The 24,908-nt window shown below is 43.1% G+C and overlaps 2 protein-coding genes across 2 annotated transcripts; both read right to left on the bottom strand.

Annotated features, from left to right (window-relative positions):
- Positions 1 to 1,086: 1,086 nt before the first annotated feature.
- Positions 1,087 to 12,794, bottom strand: LOC138799860 (cytochrome P450 4B1-like). Its single transcript, XM_069981570.1, has 12 exons — positions 12,522 to 12,794; positions 10,604 to 10,748; positions 9,475 to 9,519; positions 8,835 to 8,962; positions 8,448 to 8,572; positions 6,737 to 6,888; positions 6,486 to 6,592; positions 5,906 to 6,096; positions 4,717 to 4,850; positions 4,288 to 4,352; positions 3,092 to 3,174; positions 1,087 to 1,335 (listed from the first exon to the last, which is right to left on the bottom strand). The coding sequence occupies exons 1-12, from the start codon at positions 12,711 to 12,713 to the stop codon at positions 1,146 to 1,148; spliced, it is 1,557 nt and encodes a 518-aa protein (XP_069837671.1). The 5' UTR covers positions 12,714 to 12,794; the 3' UTR covers positions 1,087 to 1,145.
- A 1,196-nt stretch (positions 12,795 to 13,990) lies between these two features.
- On the bottom strand, positions 13,991 to 24,659 carry LOC138799855 (cytochrome P450 4A6-like). The gene is made up of 12 exons (XM_069981565.1): positions 24,377 to 24,659; positions 23,383 to 23,527; positions 22,889 to 22,933; positions 22,611 to 22,738; positions 22,017 to 22,141; positions 21,185 to 21,336; positions 20,750 to 20,856; positions 19,804 to 19,994; positions 19,401 to 19,534; positions 15,738 to 15,802; positions 14,942 to 15,024; positions 13,991 to 14,771 (listed from the first exon to the last, which is right to left on the bottom strand). Exons 1-12 carry the CDS (start codon positions 24,566 to 24,568, stop codon positions 14,603 to 14,605), a joined length of 1,536 nt encoding a protein of 511 aa, XP_069837666.1. The 5' UTR covers positions 24,569 to 24,659; the 3' UTR covers positions 13,991 to 14,602.
- Between the last annotated feature and the right edge of the window lie 249 nt (positions 24,660 to 24,908).

The raw sequence follows: 24,908 nt of genomic DNA, 5'->3' as shown, positions 1-24,908 counted from the left end.
CACAGGGAGCTGCTGTCAGTATATACAGTGAGTACTCAGGGAGCTGCTGTCAGTATATACAGTAAGTACAGGGAGCTGCTGTCAGTATATACAGTGAGTACAGGAAGCTGCTGTCAGTATATACAGTGAGTACACAGGGAGCTGATGTCACTATATACAGTGAGTACACAGGGAGCTGCTGTCAGTATATACAGTGAGTACAGGGAGCTGCTGTCAGTATATACAGTGAGTACACAGGGAGCTGCTGTTAGTATATACAGTGAGTACAGGGAGCTGCTGCCAGTATATACAGTGAGTACACAGGGAGCTGCTGTCAGTATATACAGTGAGTACTCAGGGAGCTGCTGTCAGTATATACAGTGAGTACACAGGGAGCTGCTGTTAGTATATACAGTGAGTACACAGGGAGCTGCTGTCAGTATATACAGTGAGTACACAGGGAGCTGCTGTTAGTATATACAGTGAGTGCACAAACAGACTTTTATACTACAAGAGTTTATTGTAAAACAATTCATGACTATCAATAAATATTAAGTTGTATTTCATACAAATAAATTAGAAAATATTAGAAAGTATAAAGATTTTCTCTCTCATAGAGTCCATAGGCTTCTGTTCGCAAATGAAAAAAAAAAAACATTTCAAATCAACTGGTGCCAGAAAGTGCAGAAGATTTGTAATTTACTTCTATTAAAAAATCTCCAGTCGTACAGTACATATCAGCTGCTGTATGTCCTGCAGGAAGTGGTGCATTCTCTCCAGTCTGACACAGTGCTCTCTGCTGCCACCTCTGTCCATGTCAGGAACTGTCCAGAGCAGGAAAGGTTTTCTATGGGGATTTGCTGCTGCTCTGGACAGTTCCTGACATGGACAGAGGTGGCAGCAGAGAGCACTGTGTCAGACTGGAGAGAATACACCGCTTCCTTCAGGACATACAGCAGCTGGTAAGTACTAAAGGACTAGAGATTTTTAAATGAAAGTAAATTACAAATCTGTATAACTGTATATCGTCTTCCTATTGGGATATTAGGTTCAGAGTTTGATTACATCCACATATACAGACCACGTAGAATTAATAACAATTATAAATATTTTCTTTACGTTTTAATGTTTTGTCAATAAAAAGTTTCTATTTTTGCTTCTCCGGCTCAATTCTTTTTCGTCTTGTCGCCGTCGATCTTCTTAAGATTGAGGTAGATCCCGTTCAAGGAGCGTAAGACTAACTGGGGGAGCGTCAGTGGTTCTTTCCCAGGGACTGTGTGTAATTCAAACCTCAGTAAAGTCAGAGCAGTGGCGACCTTCATCTCATTCATTGCGAAATTCTGCCCAATGCAGTTCCTGTGAGTGAGAAAAAACAGAGGTAATACCCTGAAAATAAGACCTAGCAGAGGTTTTGCTGAATTGCTAAATATAAGGCCTCCTCCGAAAGTAAGACCTAGCAAAGTTTTTGTTTGGAAGCATGCCCCCCAAACAGAACACCAGGACAGCTGGGATTCTTTTTAGCCCGCCGCCGTTGCCCCCTACCTTCACCGTCCGTTACAGAGCAGCTGCATGCAGGACGTGAAGACAATCACCTGCCACCAACCTTGATATTTTCTTTCGCGACCGTCCCTTGTAAATGTGCAGGCAAGGCACCAAGAGGCCCATCTCCTGCTGCTCCCCTTTGTCCCCTACTGCCAGATGTAGAACTGTACACAGTCTGCTGTTATCATGTCACCTGCCCCCATACCGTACACTGTCCCTGCTGTGCTGTATGAGTGTGCTGTGGTGAGCTCCCTCTGGTGGCTGTAAACCACCATACCGTACGCAGTCACTGCTGTGCCGTATGAGTGTACTGTGGTGAGCTCCCCCTGGTGGCCGGAAGATGCCATACCATGCGCTGTCCCTGCTGTGCAGTATGAGTGTGCTGTGGTGAGCTCTCCCTGGTTTCTGGGAGACGCCATACCGTACACTCTGTCCCTAGTGTGCTGTGTTGTATGAGTGTGCTGTGGTGAGCTCCCCCTGGTGGCTGAAAGCTGCCATACAATACGCTGTCCCTGCTGTGCTGTATAAGTGTGCTGTGGTGAGCTCCCCCTGGTGGCTGAAAGCTGCCATACAATACGCTGTCCCTGCTGTGCTGTATGAGTGTGCTGTGGTGAGCTCTCCCTGGTTTCTGGGAGACGCCATACCGTACACTCTGTCCCTAGTGTGCTGTGTTGTATGAGTGTGCTGTGGTAAGCTCCCCCTGGTGGCCGGAAGCCACCATACCATACACTGTCACTGCTGTGGCGTATGAGTGTGCTGTGGTGAGCTCCCCCTGGTGGCTGAAAGCTGCCATACAATACGCTGTCCCTGCTGTGCTGTATGAGTGTGCTGTGGTGAGCTCCTCCTGGTGGCTGGAAGCCGCCATACCGTACGCTCTGTCCCTGGTGTGCTGTGTTGTATGAGTGTGCTGTGGTGAGCTCCCCTGGTGGTCAGAAGCCGCCACACCATACACTCTGTCCCTGGTGTGCTGTGGTGAGCTCCCCTGGTGGTCAGAAGCCGCCATACGCTCTGTCCCTGTTATGCATGTGACATGTGAAATCTTCTTCATGGAAAAATTAAATCTCCTGAAAATAAGACCTAGCGCATCTATGGGAGCAAGAATTAATAGAAGAGACTAACTTATTTTCGGGGGGGAAAACACTGTATTACATGGACAGTACTGTGTCCCCTATTTGTGACTAGTAACGCAAGAAATAATAGAGTGCCGTTTGTATCAACCAATCAGATCCCTAACGCATAACCTCTACATAGTGTAACTTGGTGAAGTGTACGCATGCATGGACCAACAACAGACATGTCAAAAATTGGATCAGTGCTCAATGCTAAGACCTCCATGATCACTAGATATAGCTGGGAGAAGTGCGGGTTGTGCGCTTCACTCCCTGGCTCACCACTTGATCTGGAACCTCCTATGTGTTTTCTATGACATAGAGGTGTTGCTATAACTATGTACCTGGACGGAGACTCTTGCAAGGTTTTTGGAACATGTTCACAAATATAAATGGGTGGATCAGGAATAAATCTCTATCCTTCACTGTGGAGACGCTGTAGATGATAGAAGGAGCCTTACCTTCCTCCGGCAGAGAAGGGCAGGAAGGCGTGGGAGTGCCGGCTGGACACATTCTCTGGAGAAAACCGAAGGGGGTCAAACACCTAAACAGAGAAGATGTCACAGTGAATTTCAGCTTCCATAGAGTCATGAGAAACTTATTATGGGTCCATTTTATTTGAATTGGTCATCAGATCAAATTAATTTTATCCTTATAGAAAGTGGCCAACGTGCCCTGAGACATGGTGTGAGATACTCTGAGGTCACTTAGGTGTCAGCTTAGTTATATACAGTATACCCTGTACAACACAGACAGCAAGTATTAGGCCAGTAGTAAGGGTAATAGTAGTAGTAGTAGGTGTAGTTGTAGTAGTAGGGGTAGTAGTAGCAATAGTAGTAAGGTAATAGTGTTAGTATTGGTAGTAGTATTAGGGGTAATAGTAGTGGTAGTAGTAGGGGTAATAGTAGTAGTAGGGGTAGTGGTGGTAGTAGTAGGGGTAATAGTAGTAGTAGTAGGGGTAATAGTAGGGGTAGTAGTGGTGGTAGTAGTAGTAGTAGTAGGGGTAGTTGTAGCAGTAGTAGTAGGGGTAGTAGTGGTGGTAGTAGTAGTAGGGGTAGTTATAGCAGTAGTAGTAAGGGTAGTTGTAGCAGTAGTAGTAGGGGTAGTACTGGTGGTAGTAGTAGGGGTAGTTGTAGCAGTAGTAGTAATGGTAGTTGTAGCAGCAGTAGTAGTAGGGGTAGTAGTGGTGGTAGTAGTAGGGGTAGTTGTAGCAGTAGTAGTAGTAGGGGTAGTTGTAGCAGTAATAGTAGGGGTAGTAGTGGTGGTAGTAGTAGGGGTAGTTGTAGCAGTAGTAGTAGGGGTAGTAGTGGTGGTAGTAGTAGGGGTAGTTGTAGCAGTAGTAATAGGCTATGGGCTGAAACCATGAGAACATTGCCAAACCTGAACAGTTCATCATGTCCGCTGAACACTAGTAGCGAACTATAACTGCAGCTCAGCTCCCATTTAAGTGAATAGCATCTGAGCTACACTTACAGGTTACCACCACTACACAGTAAGTAGAGACAAACTCCATTGTGGTGCGGGGGTGCTAAGGTGTTGATGATCAATGACTGATCAATTTATCAAACTATTCTGTTTGGAGAAAACCCCTTTAATGCTGGGGGGGGGGTTCTTCCACAGGATTTTTAGGGGTGGAGGAGTTCACTTCTACCCTTACCTCTGGATCCTCCCAGATACTGGAGCAGCGGTTTATAGCATAAATACTGACAAGAACATCAGTACCTGCACAGAAGGGAGAAAGACATCCATATACTATTATCCTAAATAGGGAAATTACATTACTAGAGATGAGCGCAACTCCTGCACGCTCCAGTCTGTCCAAACCCCAATGCTCTGCATTAGATTACCGGTGGCTGAAGAAGTTTGGATGCAGCCTTAGGGAGTCCTGGAATACATTGATACAGGCTATGGCCTTTGAATATATCCATGTTTTACAGGCAACCTTAGGGCCACATCCAACTTCTTCAGCCACCGGTAATCAAACGTTGCACGCTCGGGTTGGACAGACTGTAGCATGCTGGAGTTGCGCTCATCTCTAGCTATAACAGTTGTCAGATGTTGGTTGGGAAAGGGAAATGTCACTCACCTTTGGGCAGGCTCCGCCCATCGCAGAACGTGATTGGTTCTTTAAGTTCCCGAGCTACTCCTGGTACAGGCGGGTAGAGGCGCATGCTCTCCTTTATACACATGGTGGTATAGGGCAGCTTCCCCAGGTCCTCCCTGTACAATATAAAAGCAAACACACTGATGAGCTCTTATAAAAACTGCACATATTATATATAGCACCATAAAACAAGATGCTTTGTCTACTTATAAGCAAGCTTTGTTTTGTTTTTAAACTGGAATGTCAAAGGGGAGGAGTCTGATGTTTGTACAACATGTGAAAAGTTTTTTAAAGTGACAGTGCTCAGTTAAAGGTATTTTCAGGTCTTTATTAAAAACACATTGCACTTGAAATTATATTTTAAAAATATCATCTAGAAAAAGGGTGTCTCACACTCGCCCCTCCAGCCAGGCCCGGACTGACAATATGGTGCATTGGGCAAAGGCCTGATGGGCCTCCTAGATTGCAAGCTCCAGCAGTTGCAAAACTACAATTCCCATCATGCCTGGACTGTCCTGGCATGATGGGAATTGTAGTTTTGCAACAGCTGTTTGGCTTCCAGTTTGACACCTACGTTCTCAAGGATTGGACTTCTTAAAGATGTATATTATTATACATAGCAGAACTTAAAGGGGTTGTTCACCAAAAAAAAAAAAAGTTTTCTTTCAAATCAACTGGTGCCAGAAAGTGCCAGAGATCTGTAATTTAATTCTTTGAAAAAAAATCTCCAGTCTTCCAGTACTTATCAGCTTCTGTATGTCTTGCAGGAAGTGGTGTATTCTTTCCAGTCTGACACAGTGCTCTCTGCTGCCACCTCTGTCCATGTTAGGAACTGTCCACAGCAGCAGCAAATCCCCATAGAAAACCTCTCCTGCTCTGGACAGTTCCTGACATGGACAGAGGTGGCAGCAGAGAGCACTGTGTCTGACTGGAGAGAATACACCACTTCCTGAAGGACATACAGCAGCTGATAAGTACTGGCAGACTGGACATTTTTTTTTATAGAAGTAAATTACAAATCTCTGGCACCAGTTGATTTGAAAGAAAAGAAATATGGGTGAACTACCCCTTTAAAATGCTTTACAGGAATTCTGGGAAGAGCGGTGGTCCTTTAGAGAGGTTATACTGCAGATATATCACACACTGGACATGTGACACACCACGTTCTCACCATTCTATTACTTTCCGCTCCTCTAGGACCTCTCTGATCTCCTCCCGGCATTTCTCCTGGTGATCTGAGTTTTTGGCCAAGCAGTATAATATCCAGGAGATCCCGCTGGCCGTTGTGTCGTGTCCCTCAAACATGAAGGTGTCCACCTCTGCCCGCAGATCTTCATCAGACAGTCCCTGACCATTCTCATCCTATAAAATAATAATACAGATAGCCTATTGCTCTGCTGATCCTTAATGGTCATGTTTGAGGGACACATGATTGACTAAGAGTTACCTGGGCCCCAGATTATGGGTCCCTTACCAACCATCATAGCCTTGATACACTTGATTTGGATAGATTAGAGGAGTCCGTATCACTTGCATTGTTTTTTGCAGGCTGAATAAGATCTTTGAACTTTGGGCTCATCCTGTTCTGCCCTACTGTAAGTCCTGGAGGCATCCGAGTACACAGTTACCAACCAAGAAAGGCAACTGTTATAGGTGAAGCTCAATTCTGCCATCTAGTGATGAGCCAGCGTCATTACATGATGTCATATAGACAAGGTACAAAGTTTCTCATGCCTCTTACCATACCTTACCTTGGCAAAGAGGAGGATATCGAGGAAGTCTAAGTGCCGTTTCTTCTGGATCTTATCCAGCTCGGTATCTTCCTTGAGGGATTGTTTCCTCTCCTTAATGACTTTATCTGAGGGAGATATAATATAAAATACTGAAAAGATTCACCAGCGAATGACCTGGGAGAGTGGCGGTCAGCAGTATATTGGTGGCTTCTTGTAGTCTTGTATTTTATATTACAACCATCTATAGTATTAGAGGTCATCAGACTCACCGGTGTGTTCATGCGCCGTCCTCAGCGCTCTCCGGAAGCGGAATCCATGGGGGCTCAGGTGAAAAATCACATCATTGTGGTAGGGAAGGCAGCAAAATCTGTAGTCTACCAGATAGGAGAGGTCATAGACAGCTTTAATGTAGGCGCTCTCACTGTGAGACAGAACAGAAGACGAGTGTGAGTGCACAAACAAGATGAGTGTGAGTGCATAAACAATAGATGAGTGTGAGTGCACAAACAATAGATGAGTGTGAGTGCACAAACAGAAGACAAGTGTGAGTGCACAAACACAAGATGAGTGTGAGTGCACAAACACAAGATGAGTGTGAGTGCATAAACAGAAGACGAGTATGAGTGCATAAACAAGATGAGTGTGAGTGCACAAACAGAAGACGAGTTTAAGTGCACAAACAGAAGACGAGTTTGAGTGCACAAACAATAGACGAGTGCGAGTGCATAAACAGAGGACGAGTGTGAGTGCACAAACAGAAGACGAGAGTGAGTGCATAAACAGAAGACAAGTGTGAGTGCATAAACAGGACGAGTATGAGTGCACAAACAGAAGACGAGTGTGAGTGCACGAACATAAGACAAGTATGAGTGCAAAAACAAGACGAGTGTGAGTGCACAAAAGATAGATGAGTATGAGTGCACAAACAGAAGACGAGTGTGAGTGCACAAACAGAAGACGAGTGTGAGTGCACAAACAAGACGAGTGTGAGTGCACGCTTGTATAATTGAGTATTCTCTCAAGATCTTCCAAGTACTTTTTTAGAAGGGATAAATTCTTGCCCCATAAGATCAATATCGGCCAATTATCGATTATTTCCAAGGCCAAAGCCAGATATAACAGATAATTTGGCTAATTATAATGGATTATGCTGCGTTTACACGTAACGATTATCGTGCAAATTTGCGCGATAACGGTCGAATTCGAACGATAATCGTACGTGTAAACGCAGCGAACGATCGAACGACGCACGATAAATCGTACATTTTGATATTTCATCAGGTCATCAAATCGTCGTTCATCGTACGCAAAAAATTCGCAAATCGTTCCGTGTGAACAGTCGTTCGCCGATTTAACCAATGTGTGAGATAGGCTTAAATGATCGCAAAACGATCGCAGTGCGAATTTTCGTACGATATATCGTACCATCTAAACGCTGATCGTTATAAAAAAAAATCGTAAATCCGACATCGCTAATTGTACGATCGGGCCAATAATCGTTATGTGTAAACGCAGCATTATGCTGCGTTTACACGGAACGATTATCGTTCGAATTTTTGCCATAACGATCGCATTTGAGCAATAATCGTTCCATGTAAACACAGCAAACAATCAAGCGATGAGCGAAAAATTTCTCAAATCGTCGTTCCTCGTTCGCTAAAAATTCACAGATCGTTTCGTGTAAACAGTCTTTCAAAGATTCACCCTATGTAGAAGATGGGCTTAAGCGATCTTAAAAACGATCTCATTAACGATTTTTCTTACGAATTTTCTTACGATTTTTCTAACGATTTATTCATCTAAACGCTGATCGTTATAAAAAAACAAATCGTTGCTTCAAAATCGTTAAACGATCGATTGGGCGAATTATCGCTCCGTGTAAACGTAGCATTAGGCCCCCTTGACACGTCTGGGAATTTGACCCGGATTGAATGAGGCCTGACCTAGGTTGGGCAGATCGGTTCCTTATAAATAACAGACCTGTCCAGCTGGCAATTACTCCGGTAGCTGAAGGCGCATTTCATGATGGTGTCCAGGGTCATCAGGCTGACGTGATGGAAAAGCTCCACTGGGTTCTTATCTGGGACCAGTTTCTCCCATTTGTCCTAAAGAAGTGAGAAGATGGGACAATGACTTGTATACTCAATGGGGGAGATTTATCAAACATGGTGTAAAGTTAAACTGGCTCAGTTGCCCCTAGCAACCAATCAGATTCCACCTTTCATTCCTCACAGACTCTTTGGAAAATGAAAGGTGGAATCTGATTGGTTGCTAGGGGCGACTGAGCCAGTTTCACTTTACACCATGTTTGATAAATCTCCCCCTTTGTGCTTTTCTGGAATACTCCATATATGTTTCTATAGTTACCAGCATGACGTTGACGCAGTCGGACATCAGTGTGACATACGGCTTCAAGACATCGTAATGGAATCCTGGGGTTAGTAGCCGGCGGTGCTGAAACCACTTCGGTCCTGACAGCACCAGTAACCCCTTCCCTAGGTGACGTAAATGGGAACAATGAGCTTTAACTGGTTTAAGAAAGCTATACAGATTTGTAATTTACTTCTATTTAAGAAAAAAAAAAATCTCAAGTCTTCCAGTACTTATCAGCTGCTGTACATCCTGCAGAAAGTGGTATATTCTCTTTAGTGTGACACAGTGCTCTCTGCTTCCACCTCTGTCCATGTCAGGAACTGTTCAGAGCAGCAGCAAATCCCCATAGAAAACCTCTCCTGCTCTGGACAGTTCCTGACATGGACAGAGGTGGCAGCAGAGAGCATAAAGAGAGAATAAACAACTTCCTGCAGGACATGCAGTAGCAGATAAGTACTGGAAGTCTGGAGATTTTTTTGAATAGAAGTAAATTAAAAATCTATATAACTTTCTGAAACGAGTTGATTTGAAAGAGAGAGATTTTCGCCAGAGTAACGCTTTAATATGATCTTATACAATGCAGTTACATCATGCACAAACCACACATAGTAGAAGATTGTACATTATAACATACCAATCCACGGAGTTATAAAGTAGTAGCCAAAATTATCCTTTGGATCTGTAAAAAAAAATATATATTGTACATTTAGGGAAGATAAAAGGTTGAGAATGTTCTGATAACAGATTACCTGAATTTTTAGGAAACTTTAAAGGGATATTACGGCCAAAGCAGGTATCATCTACCCACTGGGACCCCCACCAATCACTAGACTGGGGAATCCTGAATACACTGCGCTGGGCATTCAAAGTCTACAACAAGGTTTCTTTTAACAAGTGATGGGGGTCCCAGCAGAGGCAAATAGCTGATTAGAAAATTATTTCTCCATGGTAACAGACTACAAGCAAACCCTGTGTAGTCGGAGCCTCCGGTCATACACCTTTACATTATTGTAAAATCAGATTACACAGGGTTTGTTTGCAGTCTGTAACCATGGAGACTGTCAAGACTTAAAGACTGGAGACTGGAGACTTAAAGGGGTATTCCACTCTAACTTTTGATATGTTTCTGCCCATGGTGAGACTAACAATTCCTTTTATACTTGCTAGTATCTATTCAGTCTCCTTCCCCCAGTTCTCAGCTGCTGCTTTTTGCTAAAGACACAGAAAACTGTGTGTGTGAGCTGTTCTCTCTGTCTCCCCCTCCTCCCCCCTCCCCCCTCCCTTCTGAGATGGCTGATATAAACAAGTCCCTAGCAGGCTTTATCTGCAACATTGTAGCTTCTTTGTAATGCTGAGAGGGTTAAAATAAGGTCAAGTTGCTAATGAACTCATTGTTATTAATCCTCCCAGCATTACAATGAAGCTACAATGTTGCAGATACAGCCAGTCCAGGACTTGCATTACATCAGCCGTCTCAGAAGGGAAAGAGTAGGAGGGAGAGACAGAGAGAAAAGCTCACACACAGATTTTTGTGTTTTCAGCAGAAAGCAGCAGCTCAGAACTGGTAGAAGGAGACTGAATAGATAATAACAAGTATGGAAGAAATTGTTAGTCTCGCCATGGGCAGAAACATATTAAAAGTTATATTTGAGTGGAATACCCCTTTAACTCTCCAGGGCCACTATTTGCATCTGCCACTATAGATCACCTAAAGTATAATACAACACCCATTGACCTACATGTTAAAAAAGGTCAGCTCTTACCTTGTCTGGACAGGACGGCCTTTGCATAATCGGGGTGGCATATAGTCAGCGATGCAAAGAAATTTCCCAGCCAGAGTGGGTAGGCGTACGGGTACTGTTCAGCATAACGGACTATAATGTCCATGTCCTTCCCGTCCCCATGGAACTAAAAATAAAATACAGGCAGGTTCATAATAAACAAATAAGGTAAGATGGCTTAAAGGGATTGCAAGAGAGTAAAAACAAAAAACATGGCTGCTTTTTGCGATTGGCCAACAGTTATCGAAGGTGTACGGCCACATTTGGAGACACTTTGTTTAGTCCAACAGAAAGCTGAGGATTATACGGCGTGTTAGATGATGTGATATCACATGGAAAAACCCTTTAAGTGGGCAGCCAATACTCTTGTGCTTTGTACTGTGCCACCACTGTTCCACAAACAGCCAGCATTGGTTGGTGGAAGCCTCCATGACAGATCCAGGACGAAGATCCTCTCTGTCTCCCTGTCAGGAGGTGGTCACCCATGGAGGGTGACCACCTATGGCCAAGCCCATACACCTTATACCTTAGAGCTGGTTGGATATATGAATAGGTTGAGTCAGCCATGTACAAAGAATTGGGGTCTTCTTAGCTGGAATGGCCCTTTAAGGAGAACTAAAAAGAAGTCACTAAGACCCAGCTAAGAAGCAAGATAACAACTGAAAAAACACCATATTAGTTATGTAGGTAAAAGAGGAGACATTTTATTGGTGCCATAAACGCGGCATGGTATCAGCCGAGGGCTCAAACTCCAGAGCCAAAGGTACCATAGGTGACCTACCCCGAAGTCATCTGAGCAGAAGTGTACGGACTTGTGTATACAGCCATATCCCCGGAGGTGTATTACATCCATAGAAATCCATGGGGCCACAGTGCACCTCCATGTGCCCCAACTTTGGAAATAAACTGATCATAGAATATCCCGCTGCTAAAACTATGTAGTGTTGAGCGAACTTACTGAAACTTTTCCAAACCTGAACGTTCAGCATTTGACTCCTGCCTAAGTTGGATGCCGCCCTAGGGCTGCCAGGAAAACATGCATAGAGCCTATGAAGCCTATGGCTGTATCCAGGTTTTCCAGGAGTCCCAACTTCTCCAGCCACCGGGAGTCAAATTGCGACCATTCAGGTTCGGAGAACAATTCCCGAACCCAAACAGTTAGGCAAGTGTATTCAACACTAGTCAGTAGTAATATGTTGGTGCTGCAGGTCATGTGACCCATTAACTGGCAATCTGGGCGGCCCACCAAGCATCTGCCTGGTCCACCAGACTGCCAGTCCGGCCCCAGTTGGTGGATAAAACAGCAAGTGTCCATTTTCGTTGCAGCACCCCAGAGGGCAAAATGAATAATTATCTGCATCGAGGTGTTGGATCCACTACATTTATAGAAAATACCCTCAATAGAAAATAGCCATAATAAAAAAGTTTTTTTAAATTTTTAATTGCCTTGACTTTTTGGCAAGAACCCGGAGACCCGACAGACCTAGGAACAAAGCCAGAATTGGCGCTGATATCAGGTTTATCACGGTTTAGCTTTCCGGCTCTGATCCATCGTATTAGCAAATCGCTTAAAGTGGAAGGGTTCACCTTTTATGAACCAGGAGTTTTTGAAGCAGAAGACCCCTTTAGTGCCCAGGATATTGGATATTGCTGATCCTATAAGATCAATGCATTGGATAGATACCCTGATACCTGACAGCAATGAACAGTCCTACACCTGGCACAATACCTGGACCTACTGGAGATAGGCTGAGCATTGATATACAGGGGACTAGATAAGAAAGCCTATCTAGTACAATATATTAGTGAAGTGCTGATAACGTGCTAATATTTTCTGCAAGGCGGCTGCACGTGTGACCCCACAGACAGCGCAGAACACCGTGTATTGCGTACGTCTTACCTCGTGAGCATTGCCATACAGCCAGTGACGCTTGGGACCATCGAATGCACTGAAAGCCTTCAGCAGCCGCCTCCTCTTCACATAGAGCTTAGAGGATTTTACCAGCACAAACAGGAGGCAGAGCCAGGCGGCCCAGGAGCCCAGATCCCACACACTAAGGGGGAGCAGCCCAAAGAACAGAGGGGGAGACATGACCGGCACACAGCCTGGGCTCTGCTACATAGGGCTGGATTGTATCACAAGTGACAGGAAGAAGAGCCTGCCAGGACCAGGAGGGTTCATAGGACACTGCACAGAGGAGGAGGAGGAGGAGGAGCAGAGCTGGAGCTCACAATGTGAATAAGGGAAACACAAGAGGACGGTGACACAACACACTATAACATTTGTTGCCATATATTTATGATTTTTATTGTGGCCGATAACAGATAGATAGCTGGATAGAAGATAGAAAGATTGGACTGATTAAGAAAGTAGGCCAAGTTGTTAGGAGAAGCAATAACATGCACACAGGCTCAAGATCACTGCCCCCTGCTAGTATGATGAAGTGGAGGATACACTGCCCCCTGCTAGTTTGATGAAGTGGAGGATACACTGCCTCCTGCGGTAATGATGTGGGGAGGACACACTGCCCCCTGATGGTGTAATGATGTGGGGAGGACACACTGCCCCCTGCTGGTGTGATGATGTGGGGAGGACACACTGCCTCCTGCTGGTGTGATGATGTGGGGAAAGACGGCCCCTTGCTGGTGTGATAATGTGGAGAACATACTGCCCCCTGCTGGTGTGATGATGTGGAGGACAAACGTGTTGAAAGACAACGACAGACAACGATCAGCCGACATCATTCATATCAGCTGAACGTTGTTCTCTATTACACAAGACGATTATCGTCCGATATTGGCTGGTAATGTTTTCGTGTAATAGGGCCTTATCTGTGGTGACTGTGCTGCAGGACACCATACAGAGCCGGTGTCCTTCATCGTATCTCATCTTATATGTCTAACAGAGTGCTGGAGCCTCCCCACAATTGTACACTCCTCCTGTGATGGATGACAGAGACACAGATAGGGACAAGCATCAGGTGACCAGGCTCTATATACACCCAGGTCACCTGATGCAGCCAGCCAATCACTGCAAGACCAGCAGCCATAGCAGGATGTCCCAGCCCCTTCCCTGCATGTCTATTGGCTAATTTAAGCCGACAATCACTTGGGGAGGAAACTTACTATCATGGTAAATGCTTTCCAGTCCATGTCAGGAACTGTCCAGAGCAGGAGAGGTTGTCTATGCGGATTTGCTGCTGCTCTGGACAGTTCCTGACATGGACAGAGGTGGCAGCAGAGAGCACTGTGTCAGACTGGAGAGAATACACCACTTCCTGCAGAACATACAGCAGTTGATAAGTACTGAAAGACTGGACATTTTTTAATTCAAGTAATTTAAAAGTCTGTAGAACTTTCTGACACCAGTTGATCTAAAAACAACTTTTTTTATTTATTTCGCTGGAGTACCCCTTAAACCCCCGAATCAGCACCACAAATATCTACAGGTTGTGCTTGGTATGATGATTTGCATAAACCCACCCACTTAGGCTGATGATTTGCATAACCCCACCTGCTTGTAGACTGACGCTGCAATCACATGTTGGAAGTGTATGATACTGCTATACAATACTATTCGGGTGTGTAGACATGGAGGAAGGAATCAAAATGAATTGGATTTCATGGGGAGTGAGATGGGAAATCTGAGTCAGGCTTTCTTCCAGAAACAGCGCCCCTCCTGTCCTCAGTTTGGGTGCGGGTTTTGCAACTTACTTCCATTAAAGTGAATAGGACTGAAGTGCAATGCCACACACAACCTGAGGACACTGGGGGGGCGCTGTTTTACCTCCTGTATTATATTTAATATAAACCGAACCATTTTTATGCAGCTCTTGTTGAGGAGTAGAGCTGGAAAAGCTGGATCCAGTCCTGGAAAACTGGAAAAAGTTGCACAGAAATTGGTTGTATCCTCGAGAATCTTTAAATTAAGTAGAATTATAAATAATGATGATATATAGATGAGATATTCTCCGTCGTGTCTTAGTCGATCCTCTTCAGGTTGAGGTGTATCCCGTTTGAGGAGCGTAAGACTAAGAGGGAGCGCGGTTTCAGTTCTTTCTCGGGGTCAGGATGTAACTCAAACTTCTGTAGGGTCAAAGCCACCGCGACCTTCATTTCATTCATTGCAAAGTTCTGCCCAATGCAGTTCCTAGGAGCGAGAATATAGAGGGGTAAGGCACTCTATAAGGAAGGGGTAGGGACCCTGGCTCTACAGCTGTTGCAAAACTACAACTCCCATCATGCTTGGAGAGCCAAAGGTTTAGTATCAATCATATGGTAAATTTTGTTTCAAGCAGGTTCCTTTTTTTCTTGCATTACCTTCCTCCTGCAGAGAAGGGTAAGAAGGCGTGGGAGTGTCTGGTGGATGAATTCTCTGGGGAAAACCTCAGGGGATCAAATACCTAAAAGACATAGAACATTACACTACAGAGAAGCTACAATGTTGCAGATACAGCCTGCCAGAGACTTGTTTACATCAGCTGTCTCAGAAGGGAGGAGGGGGAGACAGAAACAAAGGATCACAGACAGATTTTTGTGTCTTCAACAGAAATCAGCAGCTGAGAACTGGGGGAAGGAGACTGAATAGATAATAACAAGTATGGAAGGAATTGTTAGTCTCACCATGGGCAGCAACATATCAAAAGATATGTGTGAGTGGAATACCCCTTTAACACAACAAATATAACACATTCATGAGGTATTGGGAATGTTGGACCTTTAAGCACAGGTTCTAAATTTTTTTTATCTTAATTTGGCCTTGTTCATGTTACGTTTACAGTAGACACTGAATTATAGACGGCTTTGTCGTAATAGAGCACAAAGCGCGATAGCAGGTGCTTGGACATGTCGGAGAATGTGAACCTGTGCTTGCAGTTTGGAACAAGACGACATTCGGAAATTTCGGTAATATCTGTTATTAGAGTTCGGGGAACTATCTCATGTCCGGGCACATTGCCCTCCAGCACTTCTATCACACCTCTCCTGCTATAGGGACAGCGCCAATCATACACGGCAGGATAATGCATAGAGCGCCAGGTCCTGTTATATAGAGCAGAATGCTATCATAAGGGACGGAAATAACAGACTGTAGAACATTTCACATTGTCAGTATTACCTCCGGCTCATCCCAGATACTGGAGCATCTGTTTATAGCATATATACAGAGGAGGACAATAGCACCTATAGGGAGAGGAGACAAGAGCTGTTCATATACACAATGTGTCATAATAGATGGATAGGAGACAGATAGATAGATAGATAGATAGATAGATAGATAGATAGATAGATAGATAGATAGAAGATAGATAGATAGATAAATAGATAGATAGATAGATAGATAGATAGATAGATAGATAGGAGATAGATAGATAGATAGATAGATAGATAGATAGATAGGAGATAGATAGATAGATAGATAGATAGATAGATAGATAGGAGATAGATAGATAGATAGATAGATAGATAGATAGATAGATAGATAGATAGATAGGAGATAGATAGATAGATAGATAGATAGATAGATAGATAGGAGATAGATAGATAGATAGATAGATAGGAGATAGATAGATAGATAGATAGATAGATAGATACATAGATAGATAGATAGATAGGAGATAGATAGATAGATAGATAGATAGATAGGAGATAGATAGATAGATAGATAGATAGATAGATAGATAGATAGATAGACTAAACCAAGAAAACACAAAATTGAGTATTGTAGCATAAATTTATTTCACACCATATTAAAATACAAAAAGAATCTAACAAAAATGTGATCAACACTAAAAGCAAGGCGGCAATCCTGGAGAGATATCATGTGTAACAACCAAATGTAAGAACAATTCATGAAAAAGAACACTGAGACTGGACAACAAAGTGCTAAGTGCAAGATAGCAACGCTGGAACAATGTCCTAAGTATATAATACAAGTCCGTCCCACCCCATATCTGAACTGCATATATTACCAACAAGTCACAGGGATCAAACCACTCTCCAGGACGCCACCACCCCGACGCGCGTTTCGTGTCCTTCGTCCGGGACTTGTTGGTAATATATGCAGTTCAGATATGGGGTGGGACGGACTTGTATTATATACTTAGGACATTGTTCCAGCGTTACTATCTTGCACTTAGCACTTTGTTGTCCAGTCTCAGTGTTCTTTTTCATGAATTGTTCTTACATTTGGTTGTTACACATGATATCTCTCCAGGATTGCCGCCTTGCTTTTAGTGTTGATCACATTTTTGTTAGATTCTTTTTATATTTTAATATGGTGTGAAATAAATTTATGCTACAATACTCAATTTTGTGTTTTCTTGGTTTAGTTTAGCTATGTTGAGGTAGCATCACGGCTTAGGCACCATCTTTTGATGGATACCCATTTGGGGATTATATATGTGTAACAGTAGGTGCCTTACGTTTATGCGATTTTAGTTAAGATAGATAGATAGATAGATAGGAGATAGATAGATAGATAGATAGATAGATAGATAGATAGATAGATAGATAGATAGATAGATAGATAGGAGATAGATAGGAGATAGATAGATAGATAGATAGATAGATAGATAGATAAATAGATACAATGTGAAATAGTCTGCAGCACTCCCAATGGTACGTGCAAAAAGTGGTTTATTCCATCAAAACAATAAATTCACAACATGTGTGCAAACGCGACGTTTCGATGACCTCACGTCATCATTTTCAAGCGTGACAATGTGAAACAATTACAACTTTATATAGATGTTTTACAAATTCAACAAAACTTTCATTGGTTGTGAGAAAACAATTAGAAGCTCAGCAGCTGTGTAGAGCCAAGTGCACATTAACCCCTTATCCCCACATAGGATCGCAATATATGTGAATAAAAGTGTCCAGTGAGTGTCCATAGTAGCTTGAAAATATGGGGAAGGTACATCCCATAAGATATATAAAGTCCATTTATAAGTAGATATAAACAAATAGTTTTACTTTATTGCGTGGTCCCATGAGCTCACTGCTCCACAAGAGTTTAGACGTAGTTCACATTGGCAGAATACTTTTTCTGCCAGAATAGGCAAACCAGTGAGGTCCAGCTGTCGGTTCCTCTCCGGATTCAGGGCGGCATAAGGTGTTTATGCATTCTAAGTACCTTACACCGGCTCAGGGGGGCAGTAACATCGTCTCACCATATAGGATCATCGTCGGTACTGTAACCAAGTTCCGTCCACTTCCGACGCACCGATGTGTGCCGGTGTGTACTGTTCCTGGTAATCTTCCACCCCTTCCACGCCGGATGGAAGATTACCAGGAACAGTACACACCGACACACATCGGTGCGTCGGAAGTGGACGGAACTTGGTTACAGTACCGACGATGATCCTATATGGTGAGACGATGTTACTGCCCCCCTGAGCCGGTGTAAGGTACTTAGAATGCATAAACACCTTATGCCGCCCTGAATCCGGAGAGGAACCGACAGCTGGACCTCACTGGTTTGCCTATTCTGGCAGAAAAAGTATTCTGCCAATGTGAACTACGTCTAAACTCTTGTGGAGCAGTGAGCTCATGGGACCACGCAATAAAGTAAAACTATTTGTTTATATCTACTTATAAATGGACTTTATATATCTTATGGGATGTACCTTCCCCATATTTTCAAGCTACTATGGACACTCACTGGACACTTTTATTCGCATATATTGCGATCCTATGTGGGGATAAGGGGTTAATGTGCACTTGGCTCTACACAGCTGCTGAGCTTCTAATTGTTTTCTCACAACCAATGAAAGTTTTGTTGAATTTGCAAAACATCTATATAAAGTTGTAATTGTTTCACATTGTCACTCTTGAAAATGATGACGTGAGGTCATCGAAACGTCGCGTTTGCACACGCCGCATTTACTCACATGTTGTGAATTTATTGTTTTGATGGAATAAACCACTTTTTGCACGTACCATTGGGAGTGCTGCAGACTATTTCACACTGGATTTATCAGCCCTTGGTCAAGGCAATCTGCTGGCACCAGTATAACAGGACTTTGTGCTGTGCTGCTTGATTATACTATCTAGATAAATAGATAGATAGATAGATAGATAGATAGATAGATAGATAGATAGATAGATAGATAGATAGATAGATAGATAGATAGATAGATAAATAGATAGATAGATAGATAGATAGATAGATAGATAGATAGGAGATAGATAGGTAGATAGATAGGAGATAGATAGATAGATAGATAGATAGATAGGAGATAGATAGATAGATAGATAGATAGATAGATAGATAGATAGGAGATAGATAGGAGATAGATAGATAGGAGATAGATAGGAGATAGATAGATAGATAGATAGGAGATAGATAGATAGGAGATAGATAGATAGATAATAGATAGATAGATAGATAGATAGATAGATAGATAGATAGAAGATAGGTAGATAATAGATAGATAGATAGATAGATAGATAGATAGATAGATAATAGATAGATAGATAGATAAATAGATAGATAGATAGATAATAGATAGATAGATAAATAGATAGATAGATAGATAGATAGATAGATAGGAGATAGATAGATAGATAGATAGATAGATAGATAATAAATAGATAGATAGATAGATAGATAGATAGATAGATAGATAGATAGGAGATAGATAGATAGATAGATAGATAGGAGATAGATAGGGAGATAGGAGATAGATAGATAGATAGATAGGAGATAGGAGATAGATGTTAGATAGAGTGATATGTTTTCTATGGAAGCTACTTAGTGGTGTATTATTTCTCAGACCTTTTGGCAGGCTCCGTCCATCAAAGAATGTGATTGGTTCCTTAAGCTGGCGAGCCACTTCTGGTACAGGCGGGTAGAGACGCATGGTTTCCTTAATACACATGGTGGTGTATGGCATCTTGCCCAGGTCTTCCCTGGCACACACAAATAAATAGCATGACTCTAAGACGTACAGACCAGGATGGGTAAACAGGTTCCACATGGTGGGCTTGTGCATCATAAGAAGCCGACCATAACAAACAGAGCTGCAGTATACAACGCACAGCATCAAATATTAGATATCAGCTGCCACTTTTATGACTCCAACAACTGATTAAAAAAATGTATGTAGGTGATACAGGTAATAAAAAATAAAAGGTGACACTAATATGATACACGAATGATAGAAATGGGATGTGCTCACCACTGCACTGTGCTCCGATCTCCCAGGACCTCTCTGATCTCCTCCCGGCATTTCTCCTGGTGCTCGGGGTATTTGGCCAAGCAGTATAGCACCCAGGAGATGCCGCTGGCCGTGGTATCGTGCCCCTCAAACATGAAGGTGTCCACCTCTGCCCGCAGATCTTCATCAGACAGTCCCTGACCATTCTCATCCTGATAACAATATTATTGTAAGATGAACACAGCGCTCTCTGCTGCCACCTCTGTCTATGTCAGGAAATGTCCAGTGCAGGAGAGGTTTTCTATGGGGATTTGCTGCTGCTCTGGACAGTTCCTGACATGGACAGAGGTGGCAGCAGAGAGCACTGTGTCAGACTGGGGAGAATACACCACTTCCTGCAGGACATACAGCAGCTGATAAGTACTGGAAGACTGGAGATTTTTTTAAATAGAAGTAAATTACAAATCTATAGAACTTTCTGAAAAAAGATGATTTGAAAGAAAAAAAACATTTATGAAGTGCACAAGCACATGCTTCTCCCCGGTATATATAAAAGGGTATTCCAGCAAGAAATGTTTTCTTTCAAATTAACTGGTGCCAGAAAGTGCCAGGGATTTGTAATTCACTTCTATTTGAAAATCCAGTCTTCCAGTACTTTTCAGCTGCTGTATGTCCTGCAAAAAGTGGAGTATTCTTTCCAGTGTGACACAGTGCTCTCTGCTGCCACCTCTGTCCATGTCAGGAACTGTCCAGAGCAGCAGCAAATCTCTCCTGCTGTGCACAATTCCTGATGTGGACAGAGGTGGCAGCATAGAGCACTGTGTCAGACTGGAGAGAATACACCACTTCCTGCAGGACATACAGCAGCTAATAAGTACTGGAAAAAACTTACAAATCTGTATAACTTTCTGGCACCAGTTGATTTTTTTCAAGACAATCCTGCTGGAATCAGTGGCTCCCTCCTTACCTTAGCACAGAGGAGAATATCAAGGAAGTCCAGGTGCCTCTTCTTCTGGATCTTCTCCAGCTCGGTATCTTCTTGGAGGGATTGTTTTCTCTCTTTGATGACTTTATCTATATATATATATATATATAAGGACAGCACAGGAACCATCAGTGGAGGTTATTTTCCCAGATCGATACACCTCAGTCTATAGTTCGGTATACTACATATGATAGCAAAGTCCAGTCCATTACATTAAGCTCCAACTCAAAGTTCACGACTAATGCAAACATAATATACAGAGATGGATACAGCTTACTGTGACTATATACTAATGCAGGCCTGGAGCCGGCTGCTGCTAAACTACAACTCCCATCAGGTCCTGACTGCAGCACATGCTAAGAGTTGGAGTTCTGCCACATATGGACCCCACGTCCAGCGGATAGATGTTGGACTCACCGGTGTGCACATGCGCTATCTTCAGTGCTCTGCGGAATCGGAATCCATGAGGACTCAGGTGAAAGATCAGATCATTGTGATACGGGAGACAGAAGAACCTGTAGTCCACCAGATGGGAGAGCTGGTATACAGCTTTGATGTAAGCGCTCTCACTATGAGGACAAATCAGAGAAGCCGCATCATTGGGAAACCATAGCCCTACTTTATTGGCTCTTGGTTGCCTAAATTAAAGGGGCACTCCAAAAAAAAAAGTTTTTAAATCAACCGGTGTCAGAAAGTTATATAGATTTGAAATTTACTTCTATTTAAAAATCTCCAGTCTTCCAGTACTTATCAGCTGCTGTATGTCCTGCAGGAAGTGGTATATTCTCTCCAGTCTGACACAGTGCTTTCTGCTGCCACCTCTGTCCATGTCAGGAACTGTCCAGAGCAGGAGCAAATCCCCATAAAAAAAAACTTTCCTGTTCTGGACAGAGGTGGCAGCAGAGAGCAGTGTGTCAAACTGGAGAGAATACACCACTTCCTGCAGGACATACAGCAGCTGATAAGTACCGAAAGATTAGAGATTTTTAAATAGAAATAAATTAAAAATCTGAATAACTTTCTTGACAGCAGCTGAAAAAAAAGTTTTAAACCCCCTTTAAATGTTATCCAAAGCCTTTCTACTGATGTCTATGGGCAATTATACAATTTTGAGAAACAATAGCATTTTCTATTCCTGGACAAACGCAAATTCCTCTCCCCCATATCCTTGTATTACATTTTATTCATTTGTTCATAGAATGTATTATATATTACTTTTATATGTTATTTTGTATCTTTTTCTACAGACCTGTCCATCTGGCAATTACTCCGGTAGCTGAAGGCGCATTTCATGATGGTGTCCAGGGTCATCAGGCTGACGTGATGGAAAAGCTCCACTGGGTTCTTATCCGGGATAAGATTTTCCCATTTGTTCTAAAACAATAAAAGTCCAAGAAGAAAACAATCTGACACAGTGCTCTCTGCTGCCACCTCTGTCCGTGTCAGGAATTGTCCAGAGCAGCAGCAAATCCCCATAGAAAACCTCTCCTGCTCTGGACAGTTCCTGACATGGACAGAGGTGGCAGCAGAGAGCACTGTAGAGCACAGAATACACCACTTCCTGCAGGACATACAGCAGCTGATAAGTACTGAACAACTGGACATTTTTAAAAGTGAAATAATTTACAAATCTATATAACTTTCTGACACCAGTTGATCCAGAAAAAATTTTTAGTCCCCAAATCAGACCCTTAAACTCTAAATTCAGGCAACTAACCAGCCTCCTGTGTTCAGACCTTGTAGAACTATTATTGTAGCTTCCAGCCCGACAGAAAGAATAAGGCAAAGTGTGATGCATTTTTGAGGAATTTTTTAATATATTTTTAATACTTTCTATAGTTACCAGCATAACATTGACGCAGTCGGACATCAGTGTGACATACGGCTTCAGGACGTCGTAATGGAATCCTGGGGTTATGAGCCGGCGGTGCTGAAACCACTTCTGTCCTGACAGCACCAGCAGCCCCTTCCCTAGGAGTCACAAATGTGGAGATTGTTTTTATTTTTTTAGGCTATAAAGTGTGTTTTTCATATCGTTTGATGATGATGTTCATAGACACGAAGCCTGAAATCATCACCAGTCCCCTAATGACTACAGGCCGATCAATAGTAATTACATACCGATCCATGGAGTAATAAAGTGATAGGCAAAATCATCCTTTGGATCTGTGAAAAAAAGGGAAAATTTATGTGAAATTTTTGTTTTTCATTGATAGCAATTTCTAAAGTGAATGAAGGCTAGACTATCTGCAGTCTTTAAGTACTTATCAGCTGCTGTATGTCTTGCAGAAAGTGGTGTATTCTGTCCAGTCTAACACAGTGCTCTCTGCTGCCACCTCTGTCCATGTCAGGAACTGTCCAGAGCAGCAGCAAATCCCCATAGAAAACCTCTCCTGCTCTGGACAGTTCCTGACATGGACAGAGGTGGCAGCAGAGAGCACTGTGTCAGACTGGAGAGAATACACCACTTCCTGCAGGACATGCAGCAGCTGATAAGTACTAGAAGACTGAAGATTTTTCAGTTAAAGTAAATTACAGATCTATATAGCTTTCTAAAACCAGTTGTTTAGAATTTTTTTCTTCTTTTTTTTTTGTACTCCTTTAAAGGCCCCTACCTTGTCTGGATAGGACGGCCTTGGCATAATCAGGGTGACATATAGTCAGCGATCCAAAAAAATTTCCTAGCCAGAGTGTATAGGCATACGGATACTGTTCAGCATAACGAACCATAATCTCCAGATCATTGCCGTCCTTAAGAAACTGTGATTAGAAACAATACTCAATACTGAGACATTCACAATGAGCAGCAGTCAGCGTCTCTCGAAAGTAACGTCCCCTGTACACATTAGAGAAAAGTCCCCATACCTGCTGATTTTGTATAGGGGGGGGGGGGGGGGCTCCATGGTATATAAAGATATCATATACTGTAGGTTTAGGGTACCTTAAAGGGGTACTCTTGCAAAAATGTTTTTCTTTATTATTAAACTGGTGTCATAAAGTTATATAGATTTGTAATTTACTTCTATTTAAAAAGAGCTCTCTGCTGCCACCTCTGTCCATGTCAGGAACTGTCCAGAGCAGGAGAGGTTTTCAATGGGGATTTGCAGCTGTTCTGGACACTCCACGGCATTGATTCTTTATGGGGCTGCTGAACATTGGGGAGTCGAGCACACAGTAGTGATCAGCAGCACCATAGAGAATGAATAGAGCGCTGGCTGCACATGCACCGAGCACTATGTTCACTCCGGGGGATAAGTTCTACCTTTAGGCTGGGTTCACACTACATATATTTCAGTCAGTATTGTGGTCCTCATATTGCAACCAAAACCAGGAGTGGATTTAAAACACAGAGAGGATCTGTTCACACAATGGTGAAATTGAGTGGATGGCCGCCATATAACAGTAAATAACGGCCATTATTTCAATATAACAGCCGTTGTTTTAAGATAACAGCAAATATTTGCCATTAAATGGCGGCCATCCACTCAATTTCAACATTGTGTGAACAGAGCCCAGGGGCCCCAGTGGCAGCCGCCTACCCTGTTTAAGGCTCCAGACCTAACAGCACCCCATATGACACCTTAATACTATAGCTTGTGTGCATCTTACCTCTTGAGCATTGCCATACAGCCAGTGACACTTGGGACCATCAAATGGGCTCAAAGCCTTCAGCAGCCACCTCCTCCTCACATAGAGCTTAGAGGATTTTACCAGCACAACCAGTAGGCAGAGCCAGGCGGCCCAGGAGCCCAGATCCCACACACTATGGGGGAGCAGCGTGGAGAATAGAGGGGGAGACATGACCGGCACACAGCCTGGGCTCTGCTACATAGGGCTGGATTGTATCACAAGTGACAGGAAGAAGAGCCTGCCAGGACCAGGAGGGTTCATAGGACACTGCACAGAGGAGGAGGAGGAGGAGGAGGAGGAAGGCATGTCAGGGGAGGGAGGGAGCAGCAGACTCTGTGTCCATAATGAAACATGAATGAATATTACAACATCAGAATAATACAAAAACTTTTTGTATTTTTTTTTAAAGATAATGATAAATGCGTGGGTGCAGGTATGGCGGAGTAACACTTAAAGGGGATGCATCGCCTACATTTTCTTTTACTGAAAATTCCGGCTGCAAGTAGGTACA

The sequence above is a fragment of the Dendropsophus ebraccatus genome, chromosome 8 (genome assembly GCF_027789765.1).
Source record: "Dendropsophus ebraccatus isolate aDenEbr1 chromosome 8, aDenEbr1.pat, whole genome shotgun sequence".
In the NCBI taxonomy this organism is placed as follows: domain Eukaryota; kingdom Metazoa; phylum Chordata; class Amphibia; order Anura; family Hylidae; genus Dendropsophus; species Dendropsophus ebraccatus.
Note: the sequence above shows the minus strand (reverse complement) of the source record. Positions and strands in the feature narration are given on the sequence as shown.

Coding starts and splice junctions, on each gene's coding strand:
- LOC138799860 (XM_069981570.1), bottom strand. CDS start 12,713: ATGTCTCCCCCTCTGTTCTTTGGGCTGCTCCCCCTTAGTGTGTGGGAT. Junction 10,749..12,521: donor TGTATGGCAATGCTCACGAG/GTAAGACGTACG, acceptor TTTTATTTTTAG/TTCCATGGGGACGGGAAGGA. Junction 4,353..4,716: donor TGGGCGGAGCCTGCCCAAAG/GTGAGTGACATT, acceptor CCTTCTGTGCAG/GTACTGATGTTCTTGTCAGT.
- LOC138799855 (XM_069981565.1), bottom strand. CDS start 24,568: ATGTCTCCCCCTCTATTCTCCACGCTGCTCCCCCATAGTGTGTGGGAT. Junction 23,528..24,376: donor TGTATGGCAATGCTCAAGAG/GTAAGATGCACA, acceptor TTCTAATCACAG/TTTCTTAAGGACGGCAATGA. Junction 21,337..22,016: donor AGTAATTGCCAGATGGACAG/GTCTGTAGAAAA, acceptor TTGTCCTCATAG/TGAGAGCGCTTACATCAAAG.